The sequence below is a fragment of the Zootoca vivipara genome, chromosome 16, assembly GCF_965207765.1.
Source record: "Zootoca vivipara chromosome 16, rZooViv2.hap1.1, whole genome shotgun sequence".
In the NCBI taxonomy this organism is placed as follows: Eukaryota; Metazoa; Chordata; class Lepidosauria; order Squamata; family Lacertidae; genus Zootoca; species Zootoca vivipara.
Window position 1 is genome coordinate 28,666,394 of NC_142599.1, and position 23,060 is coordinate 28,689,453.

A 23,060-nucleotide genomic window follows, 5' to 3' on the forward strand; every position below is an offset into this window, starting at 1 on the left:
CTCCTGAAGTTGGATATCGCCCCCTACTTCTCTCCCCACCCCCCTCCGCCCTGTGAGCAAAGTGTCGAGCTCCGAAACTCCCTTTCCCCAAGAACAAAATTCAGCCCTAGAACAGATTTTTCTTTTTTTTTATTTAACAAAAATAACAATCCTAAAAGTGCTTCCGAGCATGGGCAGAGTGCCCCATTCTCCATCGTAAGTGAACTACAGTATTCCGATTAAGAAGAGCTGCTGGACTATGAGGCCGAAAGAAGGGATTTTCCAGCGAGGTTTGAATCTCTGAACCTCTCATCTCAGTCTCCCAAATTGTGTCCTTCCTAATCCAAAAGCGCTCTCGATCGAAACAGGGTTTCTACCACACACGTGAAAGCTTGGGCAAAGGGAATCCTTTTCGAGGAACGCCAAACAGGAAGAAATCAGGCCATTTAAGGGCATCTACGTCACCGCTGTCTGACTCACTCCTTGGAATGAACCAAGTGCGGCTTTAGATAGGGGAGGCTGCAGTCCACTGAAACTTTAGATTATATTTTAAGAGGTCTTTCTTGCCCTCAGGGGGTGTCATCTCTACAGTTCATCGGGTTCACTGTCGAAATGAGGTTTCAGGGGAGGGATTTCCTACCCGAATACGCCGAGTGGCAGCTTGACGATGTCTCATCCCCCCCTCCTTAGAGAATAGCGTGGGCTGGGAGCTCCCATTCATAAAAATCAGGCAAATGGAAAGCGCTCTTTTCAGCGTGTGGGACAGTTCGCTGGGCTAAGGCTGGGTAGAGATGTACAAGGGTTACGGAGAGGGAAGGGCACCTGCTCCCGGGAGTCATCGGCCCTCCACTCTGCGCCCAGGGACGCAGCAGGTAAGGTTTTTCTCCTTGCTCTCTCCTAACTCTGGACACTCTTTAGTGTGCCATTGCCCGGCAAATGATCCCTCCCCACGCGTCTTCCAGGGCAGAGGGTTGAAATTGATGATTGGCCCAAGGACAGAAGCCTCAGGAGCCAGGGGTGCCAAATTGAATAAAATATCATAGTCGTCGTCCCCCCGTCGTCCCCCCCCCGGTTTGAAATTTCTGAATAAGTGCTCCGGTTTCTCTGTGTCTGGGGAGCCCTAGTCTGCCTCTGATCTCAAGCGCCTTTCCCCCTAATCGGGGGTGGAGAGGGATTGCTTTTGTCAAATGGGTGGTGTAGGAGACAGAAGGATTTGTGGTATTGTATTGCCTGTCCACGCGCTTAAAATGAAACGGTGGCGTTGTGGGAATTTTGTGTCCCTTTTTTTGTGGCCTCTATGCCGGGTTTATTTCCATTCGATACTTTATTGTGCGTGTTTTCTAGGTTATTTAACATAGTTATCTCCTAAAATTATAAACACGTTTTATTAGACTGCAGCATGATTTTCCAGCTATAGAAAAAAGAATACTCTCAATGAGCTCAGAGGCACGGGCAAGGGAGGTCAAACTAAACAAGGAGCGGGAGCAAATCCGGGTTTAAGAAGTCGCTTTGCTCGCTTTGGCTATTGGAGCAGTGCCGGTTTTGGCCGCTAGGGGATAACTCACGCCCGGCTTCCATAGAACGTTAGTGGGTAAAAGCGCCTTGCATCTGATTTTTCTCTCAAATGTGGGTTTGGCTAGTGTCAGCTCTGAAAAGAGATTACAGAGAGGGGGGGTTCTTGGAGTGGCTTTGACAACTGGTGGTTTTGCAAGAGGGAAGCTGCAGGGAAAGAGATAGCAGGAGTTTAGTATTGAACCATACACAGGGAGCATATGTGTACAGCACCTGGCCCGCGGGCACACAGCAGAGGTTTAACCATGTAAATTTTGGGTGCGTTTTCATCATTTCTTATGATTACGCAGCATTGAAATCCTATTAGATAAAAATAAATATTTTATTTTGGGGGGGGGCGAGGGGAACCAGAATAACAATATCTGGTTTTTATCCATAATTTTAACGTGTAATTTTAGAGTTTCTTTAGGATTGATATATAAATCTTGTTCGATACAAAAAATATAATAGAACCCAAGATTCCACCATACGGTGAAATGGGGAGGTAACTCTACAGGGAACACGAAGGAGGATCTGGGAATCATTATGGGATGTTCGCATGTTGCAGTCAATGAGCTGTACAATCTGTGCACACAAATAGCTCTACTGTATGCGGGTGGTGCTATGGGTTAAACCACTGAACCTAGGGCTTGCCGATCAGATGGTTTGTGGTTCGAATCCCTGTGACGGGGTGAGCTCCTGTTCCTCGGTCCCTGCTCCTGCCAACCTAGCAGTTTGAAAGCACATCAAAGTGCAAGTAGATAAATAGGTACCACTCCAGCGGGAAGGTAACCGCTGTTTCCGTGTGCAGCGCTGGTTCGCCAGAAGCGGCTTTGTCATGCTGGCCACATGACCTGGAAGCTGTACGCCGGCTCCCTCGGCCAATAACGCGAGATGACCGCCGCAACCGCAGTCGGTCCCGACTGGACCTTATGGTCAGGGGTCCCTTTACCTTTACATTCATTTGGTTACTCACATTGAGAGTACACAATAGGTGTGCTGTTACCACTCAACAAACTGTACTCTTTCTCATGCAAAACACTTGTACCTTTATTGAGCCTAGGTCAGTGTAATGTGTGAACAAGCCTAATGTCTCATCTGTCCTTTCTTCTGGTTGCAAATGGGGATCTGGGGTTGAGGGAAAGAGCTAAGCCTATAAGAAGAGACAGGCTGGGTGGATTTTCGTGGATTGCTGTGCGTGTGGTGTTTGGTGACTAAATCCACAGAGATGTGGCTAGATTGTTGAATAAAAGAGAGTCTGAGGCATCATTATGTGTTGGCATTGATAATCCTGGGGGCCTTTCACCCAGGAAATAAGATAAATTGATGACTCAACTAGTTAGCTACTGTTGGCAAGAAAGTATATGTGCCAGCTTCTAAACCTCGTGGGACTCTTCAGCAGGCAGAGGAGGGTCTGGTGGAAGGCAAAGTGTGATGGATTGGTGGAAGAAAGCCTTGGATCTCAAGGATGGGCAGCCTGCAGTATTACCCCCCCCCCCAAATCTGTTGGTGTCTTCCATCCTTCATTGTGGCAAGGAGTTCCTTAAGTCGATGGTGCTTTCAGAAATTGCTCAGGAATAACCTGAGTTCCTGCAACTCATCAATGAGTAAGCAGGAAGGGAGATCATGGCTTCAACCAGGAACATGAAACTGCCACTCTGGGGATTGGGAGAGAATTTTCTGCCTTGTACAGGGATTCTAGGACAAAGAATGTTGGTATATTATCATTTTTAACATACAGTTTAGATCAGAAACACTCTACTGGAGAAAAAATAAATAAAGAGAGATTTTAGTATTGAGAAATAAGGGGGAAGAGTCGTAGCTTGGGGGGGTCCCCAGTTTAATCCCTGGTGGGACCTTCAGGAAAGGCTGGGAATGAAACCTCCCATCTAATGCAGTCAAAGTCACTGAGGTGCTGTTCCTCCTTTCATAGGACTGTAGAGTTGGAAGGGACCCCAAGGGTCATCTAGTCCAACCCCGGCAATGCAGGAATCTTTTGCCCAGAGTGCAACTCGAACCCACGACCCTGAGATTAAGAGTCTCATGCTCTACTGACTGAGGTACCCCTTCACAACAAGAATCTTATTTGGGGAAGGGCCACAGCTCAATGGGAGATCTCAATCTCTGGCATCTCCAGGTGGGGCTGGGAATTCCCCTCCCCGGAAACCCCTGTAGAGCTGCTGCCAGTCAGTGCAGACAATACTGAGCTAGATGGACCATTGGATCTGACCGGCTATAAGCAGCTTCCTCTGTTCCTACATCAATATTCTAGCAGAGGAGGACATTCATGTTCGTGTATTTAAATAGGGGGGCGGTCCTTGCTCGGTGGCGACTTCTGTCTGCCCCCCTCCCCGCAAAAAAAAAACCCCACACCTGGGTCGTTTCCGTGGGACAGGACGGGAGGAGCCGCGCTCTCCTTTTTTTCTGCTGTGTCATCTTGTGCTGTGTCATAACAAGGTGAGTCATCAGAACAGTCGTCAGAGCGAGTCACCCGCTCGACAGACAGCGAGGGTGGGGCGCCCTTCCCCTCTCCCAGTCCTTCATCGGATCCCGTTTCAAAGGCAGCAGCTGGGAGTTCTGTTCTTCCCCAATCCGCCTTCCTCTCCTCTTGCGAAATGCCCCTGGGAACCTGCTCAACGTAATAAAAGAGAAATTTGAAAATCTGCCAGCTCTCGTCCTACCTTGCAAGGCTGGCGGATGATGCACATATGGGAGGAATGGAAGAACTGTTGGACTCCATCTCTTAGCATCCCTAGCCAATCTGGACAATGGTCAGGGATGATGGGACTTGGGGGTCGAGGGCACCCAATTCCCCACCCCTGACCCCCCTATGCGATGTGCTCTCTAAACCCAGCAGGGAGAGTTAAATTAAGTAGCACATGTCACATCTTCTTCAAAGACCCACGTAATAGACGCTCTCTCCTAAATCCTCACAACAGCCCTGCGAGGTAGGCTGCTGGTGTGAGCAGCTGGGATGAGAGACCTCGGATTTCCTAGGTCCTGGTGATACTATTTGTTCCAGCACCCCCGGGGTGGGGGGCTTCTGTCTCCATCTTCTGTCTCTCCATGACACTGTCTTTAAAATCTGCCAGGGTAATGTTCTCTTTATAAAAAACAACCAACAAAAGGGGGTGTCAGAGAGGGGAATGTAAACTCTTTCCCCTTTGTGTCAGACGTGTATGGTGGGAATGATGTTTTCCAGAGGAGAGTCACTGCTGTTTCATCTGTCTGGCAACTGAACCCTTCTGAAAAGTGGGTCAGACCCCAGGGTCTATCCAGTCCACGTTCAACATGTTGCCAGCTGGAAGCCCTGTTGCCAAGGCATGACTTGCCCTCCACATCTGGCACCCAGGCTGAGGTAGACTTTCTGTGGACATGGAGGTTTGCCTCAGAGATCGTGATACGCCAGGCACCCCCAAACTCAGCCCTCCAGGTGTTTTGGGACTACAACTCCCATCATCGCTGACCACTGGTCTTGTTAGCTAGGGATCATGGGAGTTGTAGTCCCAAAACATCTGGAGGGCCGAGTTTGGGGGGTGCCTGTGATAGACCCTACCTTCTGTGAATCAGCAGAACGGCATCAGCATGTCTCGCGGCAGTTGGGTTGTGGGTTGTATCCAAAGTGAATCCTACACAGAGTTGACCCATTGGAAAGTTGACCCGTTGGGTGCATTGATGTCAACGGGGCCTACTCTGAGTAGGACTCAGTTGGATGCAGCCCACTGCACGTTTAGTATGATGAGAGAGGGAGAGGTGTCTCTCTGCAGCAGTGACTGGGGAACCTCTGGATGTAGCAGGACTCCAACTCCCATCATCACTCACTGCTGGCCATGCTGGCTGAGGCTGATGGGTGCTGGAGTCCAACAGCATCCAGAGGCTGGCATCCACCCCCCTCCCCCATTCCTGGCCCTGCAGCATCCAGGTTTTTCTGCCTGAGCCTCTACCAGTGTAATGTGCCATGGTCAGAGTGTTGGGCCAGGACTTGGGAGACCAGGCTTCGAATCCCGACATGACCACAGGGTTGTTTTTAAGGATAAAGGTGGAGAGGAGGAGAATAATGTGCTCCACCTTGAACTCCTTACAGGAAAGGTGGGATATAAATGTGTTTTTTATATGTTGAACTCATGCCTTGTGTTGTTCTAACCACTGCACATCACTCCCCTTGAGGAGCAGGGTGTATTACCCGAGAGACCCAACTTATCCTGCAAGGGAGAGTGGTGGCCTTGTGTTGAAATTGCAGACAGTGTAGTTAGTGGTTAGCGTGTTAGACTAAGACATGGAAGATGCAGTTGGCAGCAGCAGCCCCCACTCAGTCTTGAAGCTCACTGGTTAACTAGACAGAAAATGGAACGAATAAAATCTGCCGTTCTCATCCTCTTACAATTAGAATTGTAGAGTTGGAAGGGACCCTGAGGAACATCTAATCCAACCCCTGCAATGCAACTGTCCCATACGGGGATCGAACCTGCAACCTTGGCACCACGCTCTAGCCAACTGAGCTATTGGTATAATAGGATCTTGGTATAATTGGTTCTTGGTGGAAGGGTGCAATTTTGCCAGTAATGTGTCCTCCCCCCTCCCCCAAGTTAAGTGGTGTAGAATAATAGAATCATAGAGTTGGAAGAGGCCACAAGGCCCATCCAGTCCAACCCTTTGCCAAGCAGGAAACACCATCAAAGCATTCCTGACAGATGGCTGTCAAACCTCTGCTTAAAGACGTCCAAAGAAGGAGACTCCACCACACTCCTTGGCAGCCAATTCCACTGTCGAACAGCTCTTACCGTCAGGAAGTTCTTCCTAATGTTTAGGTGGAATCTTCTTTCTTGTAAAGAAAGAAAAAAATATTGTACGAATTTTTTGAAATAATCAAAGCAAATAACAAGTGTAATAAAACTAAGTTTTCTGATCGTGACTCCCCCCTCCAAAAAACTGGGGAGTAAGCTATTTCAGGTTGCTCTAACCCTTCCCCCCACCCCCGATCTTGGCCAAGATCCCAGGACTCCTGCTTCCTAGCAGGGTGCCTGGGCCTGTGCAACAGTCTTGTCTCAAGACAGGTGACCCTGGCCAGGTGTCCTCCACCCTCACCTGGGTAGGAAGATGTGTCAGAGAAACAGCAGGCAATGAGTGTGTGTAGGTTTTGAGGCCGCTCCCAGCGAGTCGGCTGAGATGACGCCAGCTGCCCCACGCAGAAGGCCAGGGCGGGCCTCCCCAGAGGTGTACCAACATGCCTCAGGGAAAGGCAGAGGCTACTGGGGAAGTAGGTCAAGGGGTGTGTGAAAAGGGCACTGGGTGCGTAATTCCGGGGGGTAGAGAGGCAGCTGTCTCCTCTCTGCCCTGGGGCTTAACGGCTCCACTGTGTAGGGGAAATAGACTGGGAACTGAGCTCTGCTGCAGCCCTTCCTTTGTCTATGTGAGGAGACCAGTGTTCCTGAGCATGTGCAGAGGGCCATCATGCAGCCTCACACACAGCTGGGATATGAGGGGAAAGGCAGATTGTTGTCCCAAGGCAGTTCGGCACCAGAGGTGGGAAATAAAAAAAGCAGCTTGTTCCTGCAAGATTGAGCGATTGAGCGATGGCTTGGATGACTTATCAGTGTGATGCAGCAGCTAAAAAAGCCAATGCAATTCTGGGCTGCATCAATAGGAGTGTAGCATCTAGATCAAGGGAAGTAATAGTACCACTGTATTCTGCTCTGGTCAGACCTCACCTGGAGTACTGTGTCCAGTTCTGGGCACCACAGTTCAAGAAGGATACTGACAAGCTGGAACGTGTCCAGAAGAGGGCAACCAAAATGGTCAAAGGCCTGGAAACGATGCCTTATGAGGAATGGCTTAGGGAGCTGGGTATGTTTAGCCTGGAGAAGAGAAGGTTAAGGGGTGATATGAAAGCCATGTTCAAATATATGAAAGGATGTCATATGGAGGAGGGAGAAAGGTTGTTTTCTGCTGCTCCAGAGAAGCGGACACGGAGCAATGGATTCAAACTTCAAGAAAGAAAATTCCACCTAAACATTAGGAAGAACTTCCTGACAGTAAGAGCTGTTCGGCAGTGGAATTTGCTACCAAGGAGTGTGGTGGAGTCTCCTTCTTTGGAGGTCTTTAAGCAGAGGCTTGACAGGCATATGTCAAGAATGCTTTGATGGTGTTTCCTGCTTGGCAGGGGGTTGGACTGGATGGTCCTTGTGGTCTCTTCCAACTCTATGATTCTATGATTCAAAGATGGCTAGACAAATATCATGGGGAATAAAGGTTAATAATGGCTGCTAGCTGCTATGGCTGTGCTTTCTCTGCCTCTCTCTGCTGGGCATTGCAAGCTGGGAAAGTTGCATTGCGTTCTGGCCCTGCTTGGTGACCTCTCCCAGGGATCTATTTGACCACTGAGAGGGCAGGATGCTGGATTCGTTGGGCAGTTGGCCGGATCCAGCAGGTCTCTTTTCATATTCTCTCTTCCTTAAGTATCTTGGGCAGGCGAGGGCTCCGCCTGCCAGGAAATTATCCTGCACGAGGTTTGTGGAAACGAATATCCCGTTATTGTGCAACTCTTCAGGGACCTAGAATCATAGAATCGTTGAGCTGGAAGGGACCGCAAGGGTCCTCTACTCCAACCGCTTGCAGTGCAGGAATCTTCTGCCCACGACCCTGAGGTTAAGAGTCTTGTGCTCTACCGATCGAGCTATCCTGTGCAGGAGAAGGTTACCGGTGGATTGGGCCCTGCAGGTCAAGTCTGCCGCTCTCAGTGCTGTCCTGAAATCTACAGCCTGTGTGAGATGTGAGAAGGGCTTCCAGATTTAAGAGGCCATTTGATGGCTGGGAGGTTCTGGCAAACTTGAATTTATTTTCTATGAGGGTATCTGTATAGGGCTGTCGATGGCTCCCAGTGGCTATGCTCTGCCTCTTGCTGTTGGAAGGTAGCAAGCAAGTTGCTGGGAATCGTATTTCATGTTTTAAATTTGACTGTACTGTTTTTATTGTTGTTGTTTGCCCCACTGGGCTCCGTTGGTGGGGTGGAAATTGAAGGAAGGAAGCCATTCACCTTTCCATTGCTATGATGAAGAGAGGCTAGTTCTCTTTTCAGAAGAAGCCCTTGGCACCGAATAATAGAATTCTAGAGTTGGGTCGTCGGTGGCATGCGGGTCAGCAGACTGGGGGGACAAGGCGCTTCCTTCCCAAAGCCCAGGAAGCTTCTACCTGGTTTAGGGAGGGAGATGCAATGTGCACACATGGGACGTTGTTGTGATGTTGTGACATTGTGACGTCACCAGGGCCGGAATTAGGTTTGATGAGTTTTTTTTAAAAAAAGCATTTCCTCAGCGGTCCTGTATACCTGAAGGAGCGTCTCCACCCCCATCGTTCTGCCCGGACCCTAAGATCCAGCACCGAGGGCCTTCTGGCGGTTCCCTCATTGCGAGAAGTGAGGTTACAGGGAACCAGACAGAGGGCCTTCTCGGTAGTGGCACCTGCCCTGTGGAATGCCCTCCCAGCAGATGTTAAGGCAATAAGTAACTATTCTACTTTCAGAAGACAGCTGAAGGCGGCCCTGTTTAGGGAAGTTTTTGATGTTTGATGCTGTACTGTTTTTAATACTCGGTTGGAAGCCGCCTAGAGTGGCTGGGGAAACCCAGCCAGATAGGCGGGGTATAAATAATAATAATAATAATAATAATAATAATAATAATATGTTGTTGTTGTTGTTGTTGTTGTTGTTGTTGTTGTTGTTGTTGTTGTTGTTGTTGTTGTCTAGATTCCACCCAGGCTGCGAAAGGAGCCTTTTCTTCCTCAGAAGTTTGTGCGCTTGTTGGTGAGCTCCGGCAGATCTCTCCACAGAGATACCCAAGCTCTGTTTGTGACCGTCTTTGTCTTCTTCCTCTCCAGCAGAAGTACCCGTCTGATCCCGGGGCCGGCAGCAGCAGTGCCGCCAGTGGCTTTGTCCCCAACCTCAACACCATCACCACCAGCCAAGACCTACAGTGGATGGTTCAGCCAACCATCATGGGCGCCTCACCAGGGTTTCCCCCTTACCCACGACCCTACCGTTGCCCGCATTATGCTCCTGGCATTCGGCCGGGTGTGATCCGCACTGCCGGGCCAATCCTGACACCGCGGAGGCGTCATTCAGAGCATGTGAGTATTTGGGGGCAGGGCAGGGAGGGAATGTGGAGGACCCAGTGGGACTGCAGAAGGTTCCTGGAAACCTAATGCATTTCAGTGGGGCAAAGATCTGCTGCGGCCTCCTGGATAGAGCAGGTTAAAAAGGAGGGAAGAGACTTCGAGGGCAGGCTTGCTAAACACTGGAACATGCAAAGAATGTACAAGAGGCAGGATTAAGAGGCCCGGAGCACTTAAAAGATTTGGGTGCCCCCATATATGTCAAAATATAAGCAAATAATAAATTGTAAAATGAAATTCTATTTTTCAAAAAAACAAACAAATCTACAGTAAGATGGAGAAGAATCTTTGGTTTTGTATACTTCCACTTTATATTTGAAAAAAAAATGTTCTGGCTTTTCTAATGGCATCGACTTTGATCAGGTCCTCAGCAGGGCCGCCCTTACCCGGGGGTGCAAGGGGTGCGGGGCACCTGGACGCCAAATTCCGGGGGGCACCAGGCTTCCGCCGCTGAAGCCGCCTAAGCTCTTAACTACCGTATCTACCTGTTATGAAATAATAAATAATTTTGATCAAGCTAGAAAAACAAAATTCATATATACCTAGGTATTACCGAAATGTATACCTACTGTTTCACTAAAGGACTTTTGACTTTGTGTGCTCATTTACCAAAGATGCGCCGCACCAGCAGTGGCGCTTGTCATTCACAACAGTGCCGTGCACACGAAATTAACCCTTACATCAAAATATTATGTTACGTATTGTATTGAGCTGCTATGCGGCAGCGGGGTCAAAGACACCTTTGACACGACTGGTGTTTCTCCTAAGTCAGTGCCTAAACAATACTTATGAGTTTAAGTGTGGTGGTGCTAATTTGGGGGCTAAACTAAATTTGGGGGCGCTGGGCGGATCTTTGCACCCCGGGGGCACATATGCTTAAGACAGCCCTGATCCTCAGAATGAATATTACGTAGTACATCTGCTTCTATACTTGGTAGAGAGGTAAGCCATCCAGCATGCCAGGGCTGGCCCTACGGCCAGGCTGGGTGGAGCAGGGCGCCAGGCCGCCAGGCGCTGCGCTGGGAAACGGGGCGGGGCGGGGGCACCGGAGGGATCCATCGCGCCTGGGCACCAGATATACTTAAGACGGCCCTGCAGCCTGCCTTGTTGCATAGTTGTTCTGCTGGGATTTTTAAAAATAAACTTCAACTGAGAAAATAAGCTCAGCTGATCAATTTGTGACCATTAATGTTAAAAATCCGACAATGAAAATTTCCCCACTTCCCTTGATGCCCTAAGCACATGCTTATTTTGCATAATGGTTAATCCAACCCTGACAAGAGTGCCTTTGGGCATGTCCAGAGTGCAGGCCTGCTGAGTTTATGAACACGCTGAGGATATGCAAAGCTATGTACGCACAAAGACTTTGAAATGGGCAGGGCTGGTTCTCTTCCCAGAGTGCTTTGTGCATCATGCTTTGCAACGGTACATCCCTTTGTGTTATCATATTGCTTAACATGGGAATTTCTATCCGTGCCGTCTGCCCATGCAAGTGGGTGTTTCAAAGGAAGCAGGCTTGTATCATGTTCTGTGCTCCCTGTGAGCATTTTCACCCCTCCCATTCTGAAAATCTGGTGATATCTGCTGTTGGGAGGGAACAGTTAGGAATTGTTACTTTGTTGTTTTTCAGTCCTGACTCTGCTCTCTGCCGTGTGCTGTGTGCAGTTTAATATCTTCTGTAGATAAGATGGCTAAGTGAGAGGCTGTAACACTCACAAAGCCAGATCTGTAAATATGCAGTAGTTAATAGAAATAAATGAGGAATGTTTTGAACCCTCTACAAATGCTTCTGCTGTTCACTGCTGATTTGGTGCTCATAAAGCCCAGTTATGAGTCCATGATTCCCGGGTGTATGCTGAAGGTGTTCCAGACGTCCTGCCCAGGCATAGGGGCCTAAGAAGACCTGGACAGATCCTGGCATTTTCCCACATATGGTAGCAGGCGGATGGTTGCTGGTAGCAGGCTGATGGTTGCAGATGGCTATTGATGGTTGGATAATTGGATGTTTCTGATCCATTTCCATCTGATGCTGCACATCAGAGTTGAGCTGTGAGCTGAAGCTGTTTTTCAAGCTGCTGTTTGATTTACAGAAAAGGTATGTTGCTGGCTGCCAAGAAGACAGCAGAGACGCTTTTCCAGTTTGCCTGTTAATTGTGCTGAGTGGGGAGAGAAGTTGCTGAGAGAGTCAAGAGTATTTGGGGTGCATGAAGGGAAGTGTCTTGCTGTTAACTAAACACAGGCATGGCTTCTGCACATTCTGGCCAGATGTCTCTATCTTTTCCTCTCCTTACACCAGAGACCTATCCTACGTGGCAGGTCAAAATGAAAGCACTTTTACAAAGGGAAAAGCTTTACCATATTATAGAAGATGACCCCCCTAATGAGGATGATGATGGATGGCCAGCGTGGCATGAGGCAGACATGAGAGCCAGGGGGACAATTATTCTGAGTGTCCAGGACCAGTTGTTGGTCAATTTGGAGAACCAGCAGACTGCACGGGCTGTTTGGAATAAACTTCGAGATATGCATCTAAGACAAAATGCAGGATCCAGTGTGCTTTTCTTTAAAAAGCTGTGTAGGCTGGAATTACAGAAAGATGGTGATTTGCCCAGCCATCTAGCCCAATTAAAACGTCTCAGACAAGATCTTGTCCAGCGAGACTTAAATATTTCAGAAGCTGTTTTTGCAATGCTTATCATAAACAGTTTGGATGAATCTTATGATGCTGTAGCTGCTCAATTGTCGTCTTTGCCCAATGACCGTCTAACAGAAGATTATGTGTCTAGCGTGCTCTTGAATGAGTGGGATCGCAGACAGACTGCTAGAGAAAGCAGGGACAAGGCTGTTGGAAATGCTTACAAGCCTTCAACAGGGGAAAGTGAAAGTGTTGCAAAAGCTCTTAAAATGCGCCGCTGTTTTTCTTGCGGAGAGGTCGGCCATTTTAAAAATCAGTGTAAAAACTCTTCAAAGAAGAAGGGCAACTTCAAAGGCAAAGGGGGAGGAGGCCGAAAACCCCAAGGGCCAGCTGCATCAAAGGCTTTGATTTCACGCAGTTCTAATCAACTCACACGTTCTGTTTTTGTTGTCGACTCAGGAGCCACAAGGCACGTGGCCAATGATAAAAATCTCTTTCTTCATCTTGAGAAACAGGGAGGAGCAATTCATCAAGCGGATGGAACGACTATTAAAAGTTTGGCTCAGGGAACGGTTTCTTTGCAGAGCCTTAATGCAACAGTTAAAAATGTTATGTATGCTCCTCATTTGCAGGATAATCTCTTGAGTGTTTCTCAGCTAGACGCTCAAGGATTTAAAGTGGTGTTTGCAAACTCTCGGTGTGAAATTCTTCGAGATAACAAACTCATTCTTTATGCTAAGTGTGTTGATGGTTTATATGTATTGCCTTTTGTTACAGGTACAGCTGCTGGAGCAACTAAAGAAACTGAAAAGGCATGCTGTAATATATCAGTAGATAAGAATGAGAAATTGCATAACCATTGTATTCATGATTATCATCGTTTGTTTGGTCATTTGCATTTCCAGGCAGTAGGTAAAATGCAAAATATGGTTGAGGGCATGAAAGTTCAAAAGTGTCCTTATCATATGAAATGTGTCTCATGTGCAGAGAACAAAATTAAGCAAGCTCCCAAAGGTACAAAATCTGGGAGGGAGGTTAAGAAACCTTATGAGATTGTGCATGCAGACTTGGTTGGACCTCTAGCACTCTCTAGAGGAAACTCATGTTATTTTTTGGTTCTGATAGATGCCTATTCTAGATATGTTTGGGTCTATATGTTACAAAAGAAGTCTGAAGCCTTCTCTAAGTTTCAAAAATTTTGTGCATGGCTCAGGAATGTTCACGATGAGCATGTACGTTGTCTTTTTACTGACAGGGGTGGAGAATTTTGTTCAGAACAGTTTGAAAACTTTACTGCTGAACAGGGCATAGAGCACATGACTGCCACGCCCAGATCTCCATGGCAGAATGGTTTATGTGAAAGAGTAAACCAGACCTTGCAACAAGGAATTAAAACTCTGTTGCATGATTCAGGCCTACCCAACCCCTTCTGGGCTGAAGCTCTATCGTGTTTCACCTATATTTACAACCGCAGATATCAATCAGCCATTGATTGCACCCCATACGAAATGCTGTTCAAAAGGAAACCGTTTGTAAAACATTTAAAAATTTTCGGTTCTGAAGTTTGGGTGCACACTCTGCAAGGTGACAAACTGAGCAAATCTGGTCAACATGGCATTTTTCTAGGTTATGAAAAAGGTTCCTATCGTGTGCTGATGACAGACACAAACACAATTAGGCTGACCAGAAGCATGGATTGTAATCCAAAATGGGACAAAGTTGGCATTTTTCAATGTCATCCCATTTCAGATGATGAGGTGGTGAAACCAATTAACAAAGAGGCAAACCCTGTAACTGATGCTGATGGTAGCACAGATTCTGACACTGATACAGATGATCAGAATGAAAAGACCTCTTTTAAGAAATCAGATGGGTCTGACACTGATCTAGAGGTAGAATCTTTGCCAGATACAGGTCACCATTCTCCCAAGGAGGAGGAACCAGACCCAGAGGATCCCAGAGTATTGCGTAGATCTGAGAGAACTACCAAGGGACAAGCACCTAAACGATTTTCTAAAGAATTTGCTAAAGCTGCTATTTCAGATATGGCTGCCACTAGCAATCCAAACTCAGTTTTTGAACCAACTAACTACAAAGAGGTTCAAAATTTACCTGAAAAAGATGCCGAACCTTGGCTTAATGCCATGAAAGCTGAATTGAATTCCCTAAAGCAAAATGACACGTGGGAATTGGTTCCAGTAGAACCAGGCATGAAACTTGTAGACAGCAGGTGGATTTACAAAACCAAGACTGATCAGACTGGTAAAGTGGTCAGATATAAAGCCAGATTAGTTGCACGTGGTTTTTCTCAAGTTCCTGATCAGGACTATCATGAGACATATTCACCGACAGTCAAATTTGAGACAGTTAGGCTGTTGATGAAAATTGCTGCAGAAGAGGGCATGACCATATCTCATCACGACGTAAATACTGCGTTTTTGTACGGAATTCTCAATGAGAGTATTTACATGTCACCGCCAGACGGAGTGCAGATAAAAAAGGGAATGGTGTGTAAATTAAAAAAATCCCTGTATGGTCTAAAACAAAGTGCTCGATGCTGGCACACTAAGCTGACAGAAGTGCTGTTTTCCTTAGGTTTCCAGCAAGGAAAGGCTGATTCTTGTGTTTTTGTTAAAGAATCTAACCAGCACAAATTGTACTGCATTTGTTTTGTGGATGATATTTTGTTTTTCTGGAAGGATGCAAATATTTACAAAACCACTCTTGCAAAACTGCAAAAGCATTTTGATATGAAAGACCTAGGGGAAGTCAGCAATTATCTCTCACTGGAAGTAGAGAGAAATAAGCAAGGTGATGTTTTGCTGCATCAATCACGTAAGATCAATGATGTGATTGAAAAATTAAATCTGACAGATGCCAATTCTGTAGACACCCCCATGGTCACAGGGTACCAACATGATACTAATGCTAATGTTTTTCCTGACACTACATTGTTCAGAAGTGTTTTGGGTAAACTTAGTTTTATAGCAAGGTGCACAAGACCAGACATTGCTGTTAGCGTAAATTTGCTCAGCAGATATGTAAATCAACCTACAGTGCAAGACTGGAAGGCACTGAAACGCATAGTTAGGTATTTAAAAGGCACTATGCATTACAGGTTGAAGCTTACTAGCCAAAAATCTGGAGGTCTTGAGATCTATGCCGATGCCAGTTTTGGTAGTGATACAACTGATGGCAAGAGCACCTCAGGTGTGTGTTATTTGTACAATCAGTGCCTATTTGATTGGTCTTGTAAGAAACAGGCAACAATAAGCATGAGTTCATGTGAAGCAGAACTCAACGCTTTAAATTTTTCCCTCATGAATGTAGAGTGGTTGTTGCAACTATGTGAGGATATGAGAGTAAAAATTTGTTGTCCAGTTCAAGTTTATCAGGACAACAAAGCCTGCATAGAACTAATCCATTCAGAAGGGTGCAAGCAAAGAACAAAACATTTGCTAATCAAATTGCACCGTGCCAGAGAATGCATTCAGAAAGGAGTTGTAAAAGTCTCATATATGCCAGGGAAAGAAATACCTGCTGATGCTTTGACTAAAGCTGTTAATAAGGAACAACTTGGTATATATGTAAAGAAATTGCTTTTGTGCTAGATTTTCATAATGGTCAGAATGAAAAGGGGGAGGTTGTGAGCATTTTCACCCCTCCCATTCTGAAAATCTGGTGATATCTGCTGTTGGGAGGGAACAGTTAGGAATTGTTACTTTGTTGTTTTTCAGTCCTGACTCTGCTCTCTGCCGTGTGCTGTGTGCAGTTTAATATCTTCTGTAGATAAGATGGCTAAGTGAGAGGCTGTAACACTCACAAAGCCAGATCTGTAAATATGCAGTAGTTAATAGAAATAAATGAGGAATGTTTTGAACCCTCTACAAATGCTTCTGCTGTTCACTGCTGATTTGGTGCTCATAAAGCCCAGTTATGAGTCCATGATTCCCGGGTGTATGCTGAAGGTGTTCCAGACGTCCTGCCCAGGCATAGGGGCCTAAGAAGACCTGGACAGATCCTGGCATTTTCCCACACTCCCCTCCCCACCCATACGACACCACACCTTGCTGCACCTGTACCCAGGCCGTTCCAACCTCACCTTTATATATGTATAAAAAGGCGAATCCTAGAGTTGGAAGGGACCCCATGGAACATCTAGTCCAGGCATCCCCAAACTTCGGCCCTCCAGATGTTTTGGACTACAATTCCCATCTTCCCCAACCACTGGTCCTGTTAGCTAGGGATCATGGGAGTTGTAGGCCAAAACATCTGGAGGGCCGCAGTTTGGGGATGCCTGATCTAGTCCAACCCCCTGCAATGGAATATGCACCCATATTATCAGCAACACACTCTCTAACCAAAGTTTTAGTTTTGCCCAAAGTTCACCTTTTATTTGCAAAATCTATAAAAAAAATATGAAGTTTTTGAGCTATTTTTAGGGAAACCTGCCAAAATCTAGACTTCTGACATTAGTTGGCATATGCCTGAATTTTCCCAGACATTTCAGCGATTTCTGCCAGGACACAGAATTTTCCGTGTGGCCGAATCCCGGTTTCCGATGGCCGAATCCCGGCTAGGTCTGGGAAATTCTGGACATATGGCAACCCTCATGTGGGTGGCACATCCTTGCAGCATCCCTGGGCCCAACCTAATAGGAGTAGACCTAAAAAACCGCTTTCTGTGGCTGTGAAAGGGGAAGCAACTGCTCGAGAATCACAAAATGGAGCAAAATGTTTCCCAAAGAACATGCTTCAGATCAGCCTGTAGTGAGGGGTGGGGATTATGTCATGTGCACAGTACCCTCGAAATGCACCTGCACCCAGCACTGAATGAACATTATTACGCAGCCTGTAGATGCCTCAAGAGGGCCCCTGGGCATGCACAGAGTGCAAGAGGGCGCTTCCAGCAGAGTCCAGCCTCCAAAACGGCTGAGCCACCCAGTGTAAAATAAACATGGCCTGCTTTTGGACCTGCTTGACAGGACTCCTTGATCTTTCATAGCTGTGCAACAGGCATACCATAGATTTGACAGCTACCTCTTTTTGATGGCCTTGAGAGGTGGCAGCAGGAAGGGGGCCTGTTTGGTTTTTCTGCCTAGCTGCAAAAGGGCACAGAAGCCGTACTGGAAGAAAAGGACACATATTTTCAGAATAAGAACCTAGAGATTAAGACCAAGGTGCTGTTAGTGGACCATCTCAGCTACGTTTCCGTAGGCACTTGCGCCCTCTGCTGTCCATGAAGCACATATAGACGGTACTCCCAGTTGGAGAGAGCTGCCTCCAGTCATAGACTCATGGAATTATAGAGTTGGAAGGGATCCTGAGGATCATCTACTCCAGGGTCTCCCAAACTTGGCTCTCCAGCTGTTTTTGGACTACAATTCCCATCATCTCTGACCACTGATCCCGCTAGCTAGGGATGATGGGAGTTGTAGTCCAAAAGCAGCTGGAGACCCAAGTTTATCTTGTCCAACCCAATATGCAGCTGTTCCCATCCAGGGATCAAACTTGCAACCTTGGCATTAACAGCACCATGCTCTAACCAACTGAGCTATGATGAGTCAAGAATCAAGATGGGCCAATGGTCTGACGTGGTATAAGGCAGCTTCCTGTTTAAATCAACTCCGTTCAGGACCATGTGGACTAGCAACTTTATTTCAAGGGGGAAAGGCCATAGCTCAGTGGTAGAGCACCTGCTTTCCACGGAAAAGGTTCAGTCCTTACCATCTCCAGGAGAGACTCCTGTCTGAAACTCTGGAGACAAAACTGAGCTAGGTGGACGGAGCGGGATTTGTGATTTGGTGTGAAGCAGCTTCTGATGTGCCCGTCTTCTGCAGCTGACACCCGAAGAGGAGGAGCGACGGCGGCTGCGGAGGGAGAGGAACAAGCTGGCAGCAGCCAAGTGCCGGAATCGGCGGAAGGAATTAACAGACACCTTGCAAGCTGTAAGTGACTCTCCATGCTCCTCCTGGTGCTTCTGGGAGGGGAAGGTGGCCTCTTTTATTTAGTTATTTAGAGTGTTTGCACCCCAATCTTCAGCCAAAAAAAGGCTCCCAGAGCAGCTTGCACAGAATCAAAACCAAGACAATCACTGCCAACAGGCATACAATCTTTTTTTTTTACATAATCTTATTTACTGATTTTTCACAAAGAAAACAAAAATCTTTACAAATTTTAACATAAGCCGTAAGTTACTTTATCCATTGACTTCCCATCCTCCACTTCCATGTTTCCATATTTACCCTTAAATACTGCTTATTTTGCATATACAGTACTGTTCAATACATTCCATTGGACCTATTTGTCTTAATAATACTGTACGTGCTGTTGCTCATACAGTATTTCCAGTCCTGCTCACGTTTTCAGCTACCGTGTTTCTCCGTCTTATATTTATTTTTCCTTTAAAAACACACACACGGCTTATTTTCAGGGGATGTCTTATTTTTTTAATTACATGGCCAGCCTAGCCTCTTCCTTGGGGCCCTCCAGAACTGCGCCTATCACTATGTCTTACTTTCGGGGTATGGCTTATATCGCGCAAATGCTTAGAAATCCTGCTACGGCTTATTTTATGGGTATGTCCTATTTTAGGAGAAACAGGGTACCTATAGTACCGTAGTTCTTTAAATACTCAGTGGAAAGTTTCCAGTCCCCGAGAAATACAATCTACAAAAGCAGACAGACAGCTCTCTTAGTGAAGTGGTGGAAGCCATATGCGGCCCCCTGGGCCTCCAATACCTGGCCCTTGATCTTCTCCACAGGCCACACCCCTCCCAGGCTTTGCTTGGCACTCTCCTTGCCTGAAGTATCTGACCACGCCTCTCGGTTCACAGCTGCGGTGGCTCTTTTGCTTCCGGCCCCACCCACCACCGGCTTGTGGCCCCCGGAAATTGCCTAGAAAGGAATGTGAAGAGGGTCTTCTACACTCTTCTAGGGCGTGTCATTGTACTCAACAGTTCCCTTTTGCCTGTTTCTCTCCAACCTCTTTGAAAAAGTTAACCAATCTGCATTTTCTTAAACCTCCCCAGGAGACGGACCAGTTGGAGGCTGAGCAATCTGGGCTGAAGAAGGAGATTGCGGAGCTGCAGAAGCAGAAGGAGCGGCTGGAGCTGGTCCTGGAGGCTCATCGGCCGGCCTGCAAAGTCCCTGAGGAGTCCTCGGGAGAAGAGGAAGAGGGCCAAAGCCGGCCGGAGACCCTCGCCCAGCTTCCGGTCAAGCGGGAGTCCCCGCCGGGCCCCAGCGCCCCTCGCCGAGCGGCTCCAGTGCCCCCCAGCATCACTTTGCCCCCCAGCGGCCTGCTGGAGCCCGAGGCTCTGCACACCCCAACCCTGATGGCCACGCCGTCCCTCACCCCCTTCACCCCAAGCCTGGTCTTCACCTACCCCACACCGGGGGACCCCGATGGCCCCTCCAGCTCTGGCTTCCTGCACGAGGCCTGCTCCTCTGCCCACCGGCGCAGCAGCAGCAGCGGCGACCATTCCTCCGATTCCCTCAACTCCCCCACCTTGCTGGCACTCTGAGGACCAGGAGGGACCCTCTGGCTCTGGGGCAGGACAGTCCGGAGAGCGTCACCTCCAGACCGCTGCGGTTTCTAGGCAGCTTCTGCCCAGAGTTGGGGTTTTTGTTTTTGGCTGCCAACGGCTCTCCTGGACATCTGTATACATACCTCGTTCAGGGTCCTTGCCTCCTCTGCTGGCCGGAGACCTCGCAGGCCTCTCGTTCTGCTGCGTGTGCCCAAGTGCTTGGAGTCAAGTTGCCGGTCCTCAAGAGGGACCAGACCATCTCCCCCCCCCCCACCTACCAGAACTCAAGTCATTCCTTGTTTCTCCTCGCTGGTGGCCAAAGCAGGACAGCCATCTCTTTGTGGGGTGGGCTCTAGTTTGGGATTTCCTGCTTCGGTCAGGGGGGTAGAACTCGATGGCCTCAAAGGCCCCCCCTCTCCAATTGTTTTATGACTTTTCACAACACTTTTTAAAAAAACCAACAACCCTTACCCTTGATCTCCTAGTGGTTTTAGAATAAACAAGCCTTTTACTGTGCACCTTTCCACTTTCTTTTCACAAACTATTGTAGAATTTGCTTTCTTCAAAGCCAAGCATAGAAACATTGATGTTAATCTTCCGTGAACCACCAAAGACTGATCTCTGTGCCCAAAATTATTTCCCATCTCCTGGATGAGGTGGGATACAGTTATGTCGCCCAGGGGTGGAGCCGGTTGAAGACAGATATTTTTTATCATAAACTCACACGTCACACTGCTTTGCCTTGTCTTAACGTCTCATTTAATTAATCTGGGTGTGTTGTCTTGCTCTTCTAAGAGGGTGCATCCTTTGTCAACAAAGCCTGTGGCAAAATGAAGGCAGCAACTTCATTGGTCCGGAACAATTATCCTGCTAAAGATGAACAGGAGGAGTGCTTGCTGTGCTGTGGGGAGGGCAGGAGAGGAATCCTCTGTGAATTTATCAGGCAGCTGATCAAAATCTCCTTTTGTGGAAGGGATTTTTCTGAGGAAAAGTACAGGGAGCCTTATGGGCTCTGTGGAATCCAGAGAATCTGGATCTGTTTATCCTGGGTACAGGAAAGTTTGCTCCATGGCTTTGTAGAATTGAAAAGCTTGGGCTTCCTAGAAGACAAACACCAAAGTTGCTAGTCCACATGAGTCGCAGGTTAAAAATAGAGAGCGGAGTCAAAATTCCTCAGACACTTTAAAAATAACGTCTTGGAGTTTATTTTTCTTGCCTCCTTGGAAAAGGTCACTTTGAGGATTTCTCCCAAAATATTGTCTGCCACCCCCCCCATTTCTCTCCCACAATGCCCTGGGACAGTGCTAGTTCTGGAGCATTATGGGGGATGTAAAATGGTAACCCGGGTGCCCACAGTTGGCAAACAAGATAGAAGTTCTGGTACTGTTGTGTGACTGGTGAACCCCAAATCCCGAGAAACAGGATCTCGCCTCTACCTGGAGAAATTCAGTGAAATTGTGCCCCTAATTTCTTTGCCTACACGGGGTGGGGAAGCATGACAGGGCCAATGTTTTGGCATAGGCTAAAAAGTAGTATCAGTAGCGCAGAGTGTCTTCCCTCAACTTCTGTTGCCTATGCTCTGGTAACCTCCTAGGATAGATTACCTCAATGCAGTATACATGGAGCTGCCCTTGAAGGTTGTTCGGGAACTGCAGCTAGTGCAGAATTCAGCAGCTGGATTGCTGACCCCGGGGGCAAGATGGTGTGAGCATATATCACAAATCGTGGCATGACTTCACTGGGAACCAATAGATTTCATCGTGCTGGTTTTGACCCCAGTGCCTCAAGGACCACTTCCTGCATGAACCAACTCGCACACTCCACATCGTGGAGGATGGCAACATGGGAATGCGCCTTGTCAGTGGTGGCTCCCTGCGTGTGGAATGCTCTCTCTTGGAGGAAGCACGCCTGGCGCCCTAGTTGTCTGTCCTCAGGAGCACAAGCAAAAGTATTTCTATTTACCCAGGCAGGCATTTGATTCTTAACTGGAAGAGTAACTAGTTATGTCTGCGGCCCCTTTTTGTGCTCATTGTTTTCAATGTGGTGGGATTTGTTCATATATATGTGTGTGTGATTGTCTTGGATGAGCACTTTAGGCATTGTCTTATTGCTATTTTGCTATTTTTTATATTTAGTTTTCATGGTTTTTTTCTGTTTTTATTATGCAAGTTGCTTTGAGATGCTTCGGCGTAAAAAGTGACCAATAAAAATTAATACAAATATATATATACTGTATATCAATCACACGACATGTGCATTATTTGCAAGCGAGGAGTGGGCCGAGGATCTCCTTTCTTTGGGGCTGAAGAATGAACATCAGGATGAGACCAAAAGCCCATCCAGTCCAGCATCCTGTTTGCCACAACTAGATGCCTCTAAGAGGCCACCAGAGGAAACTGAAAGCAAGATCCCCAGTAGCTGATATTCAGGTACACTGCCTCTGCAGCTGGAGGTTTCATACAGCCCTCAATAAACTGTTCTCCCTGCATTTTCCACGTTCAGATGCCACATTTGCCTTGAAAGTTGCTTCTTTAAGCCTCTATACCCCCACCTAGAAAAGGGGAATCTGACTTTCCTTGCTTTGCAGAAGCTGACTTCTGCTGAGCCAGTTTCAGCACCTTTTTCTGAGCAAACCACCACCACCACCACTGAAGAACTGGCCCGGCCCTAAATCAGGGGTGGGCAATTGCAGATCTAGGGGGACAAATGTGCCCTTCCAGGCCCCCCTCTCTCTGGCCCTGGGGACTCTCTGGCCCTCCCACAAACCCCACTACCCTGAAAATCTCCTCTGCAAGAGACTCTTGTGCTTTGGCAAACCCACCTGCAGTTGCACAGTTCATACCATGGTGGATTTCCTCCACATCAGCTTGTGAAACAACTCGGGATTTTTTTTTAAAAAAGTGGGAAGCGATATACACCTTTTAAATTAAAACCGAAACCTTCTGCGCATTCCACGGCGGCGTGGGGCCGCAGCAGATTCCTCCTCTCCAGCAGGGCAGGAACATCTGAGGTTAAAACACACACACTCACAACCCAGCCCTTTTCGAGCCTGGGGAGATCCAGCTGCAGAGCAACAAGCATGTCCGGTGATTGTTGAGGTCGACTCCTCGTTATCGGAGAGCCAGGATCCGGCCATCTGCTTCCTGGATGGAGACCCTTTGTCTCCACTTTGGCTGGGCAGGAAGCAGAGGGGTGGGGGTGGGG

At 47.6% G+C, this 23,060-nt stretch overlaps 1 protein-coding gene across 1 annotated transcript; it reads left to right on the forward strand.

The window, feature by feature from the left end:
- The first annotated feature begins 657 nt into the window (after window positions 1–657).
- Window positions 658–22,080, forward strand: FOSL1 (FOS like 1, AP-1 transcription factor subunit). Its single transcript, XM_035098498.3, has 4 exons — window positions 658–851; window positions 9,403–9,651; window positions 18,171–18,278; window positions 19,362–22,080. The coding sequence occupies exons 1-4, from the start codon at window positions 771–773 to the stop codon at window positions 19,851–19,853; spliced, it is 930 nt and encodes a 309-aa protein (XP_034954389.2). The 5' UTR covers window positions 658–770; the 3' UTR covers window positions 19,854–22,080.
- Window positions 22,081–23,060: the final 980 nt, after the last annotated feature.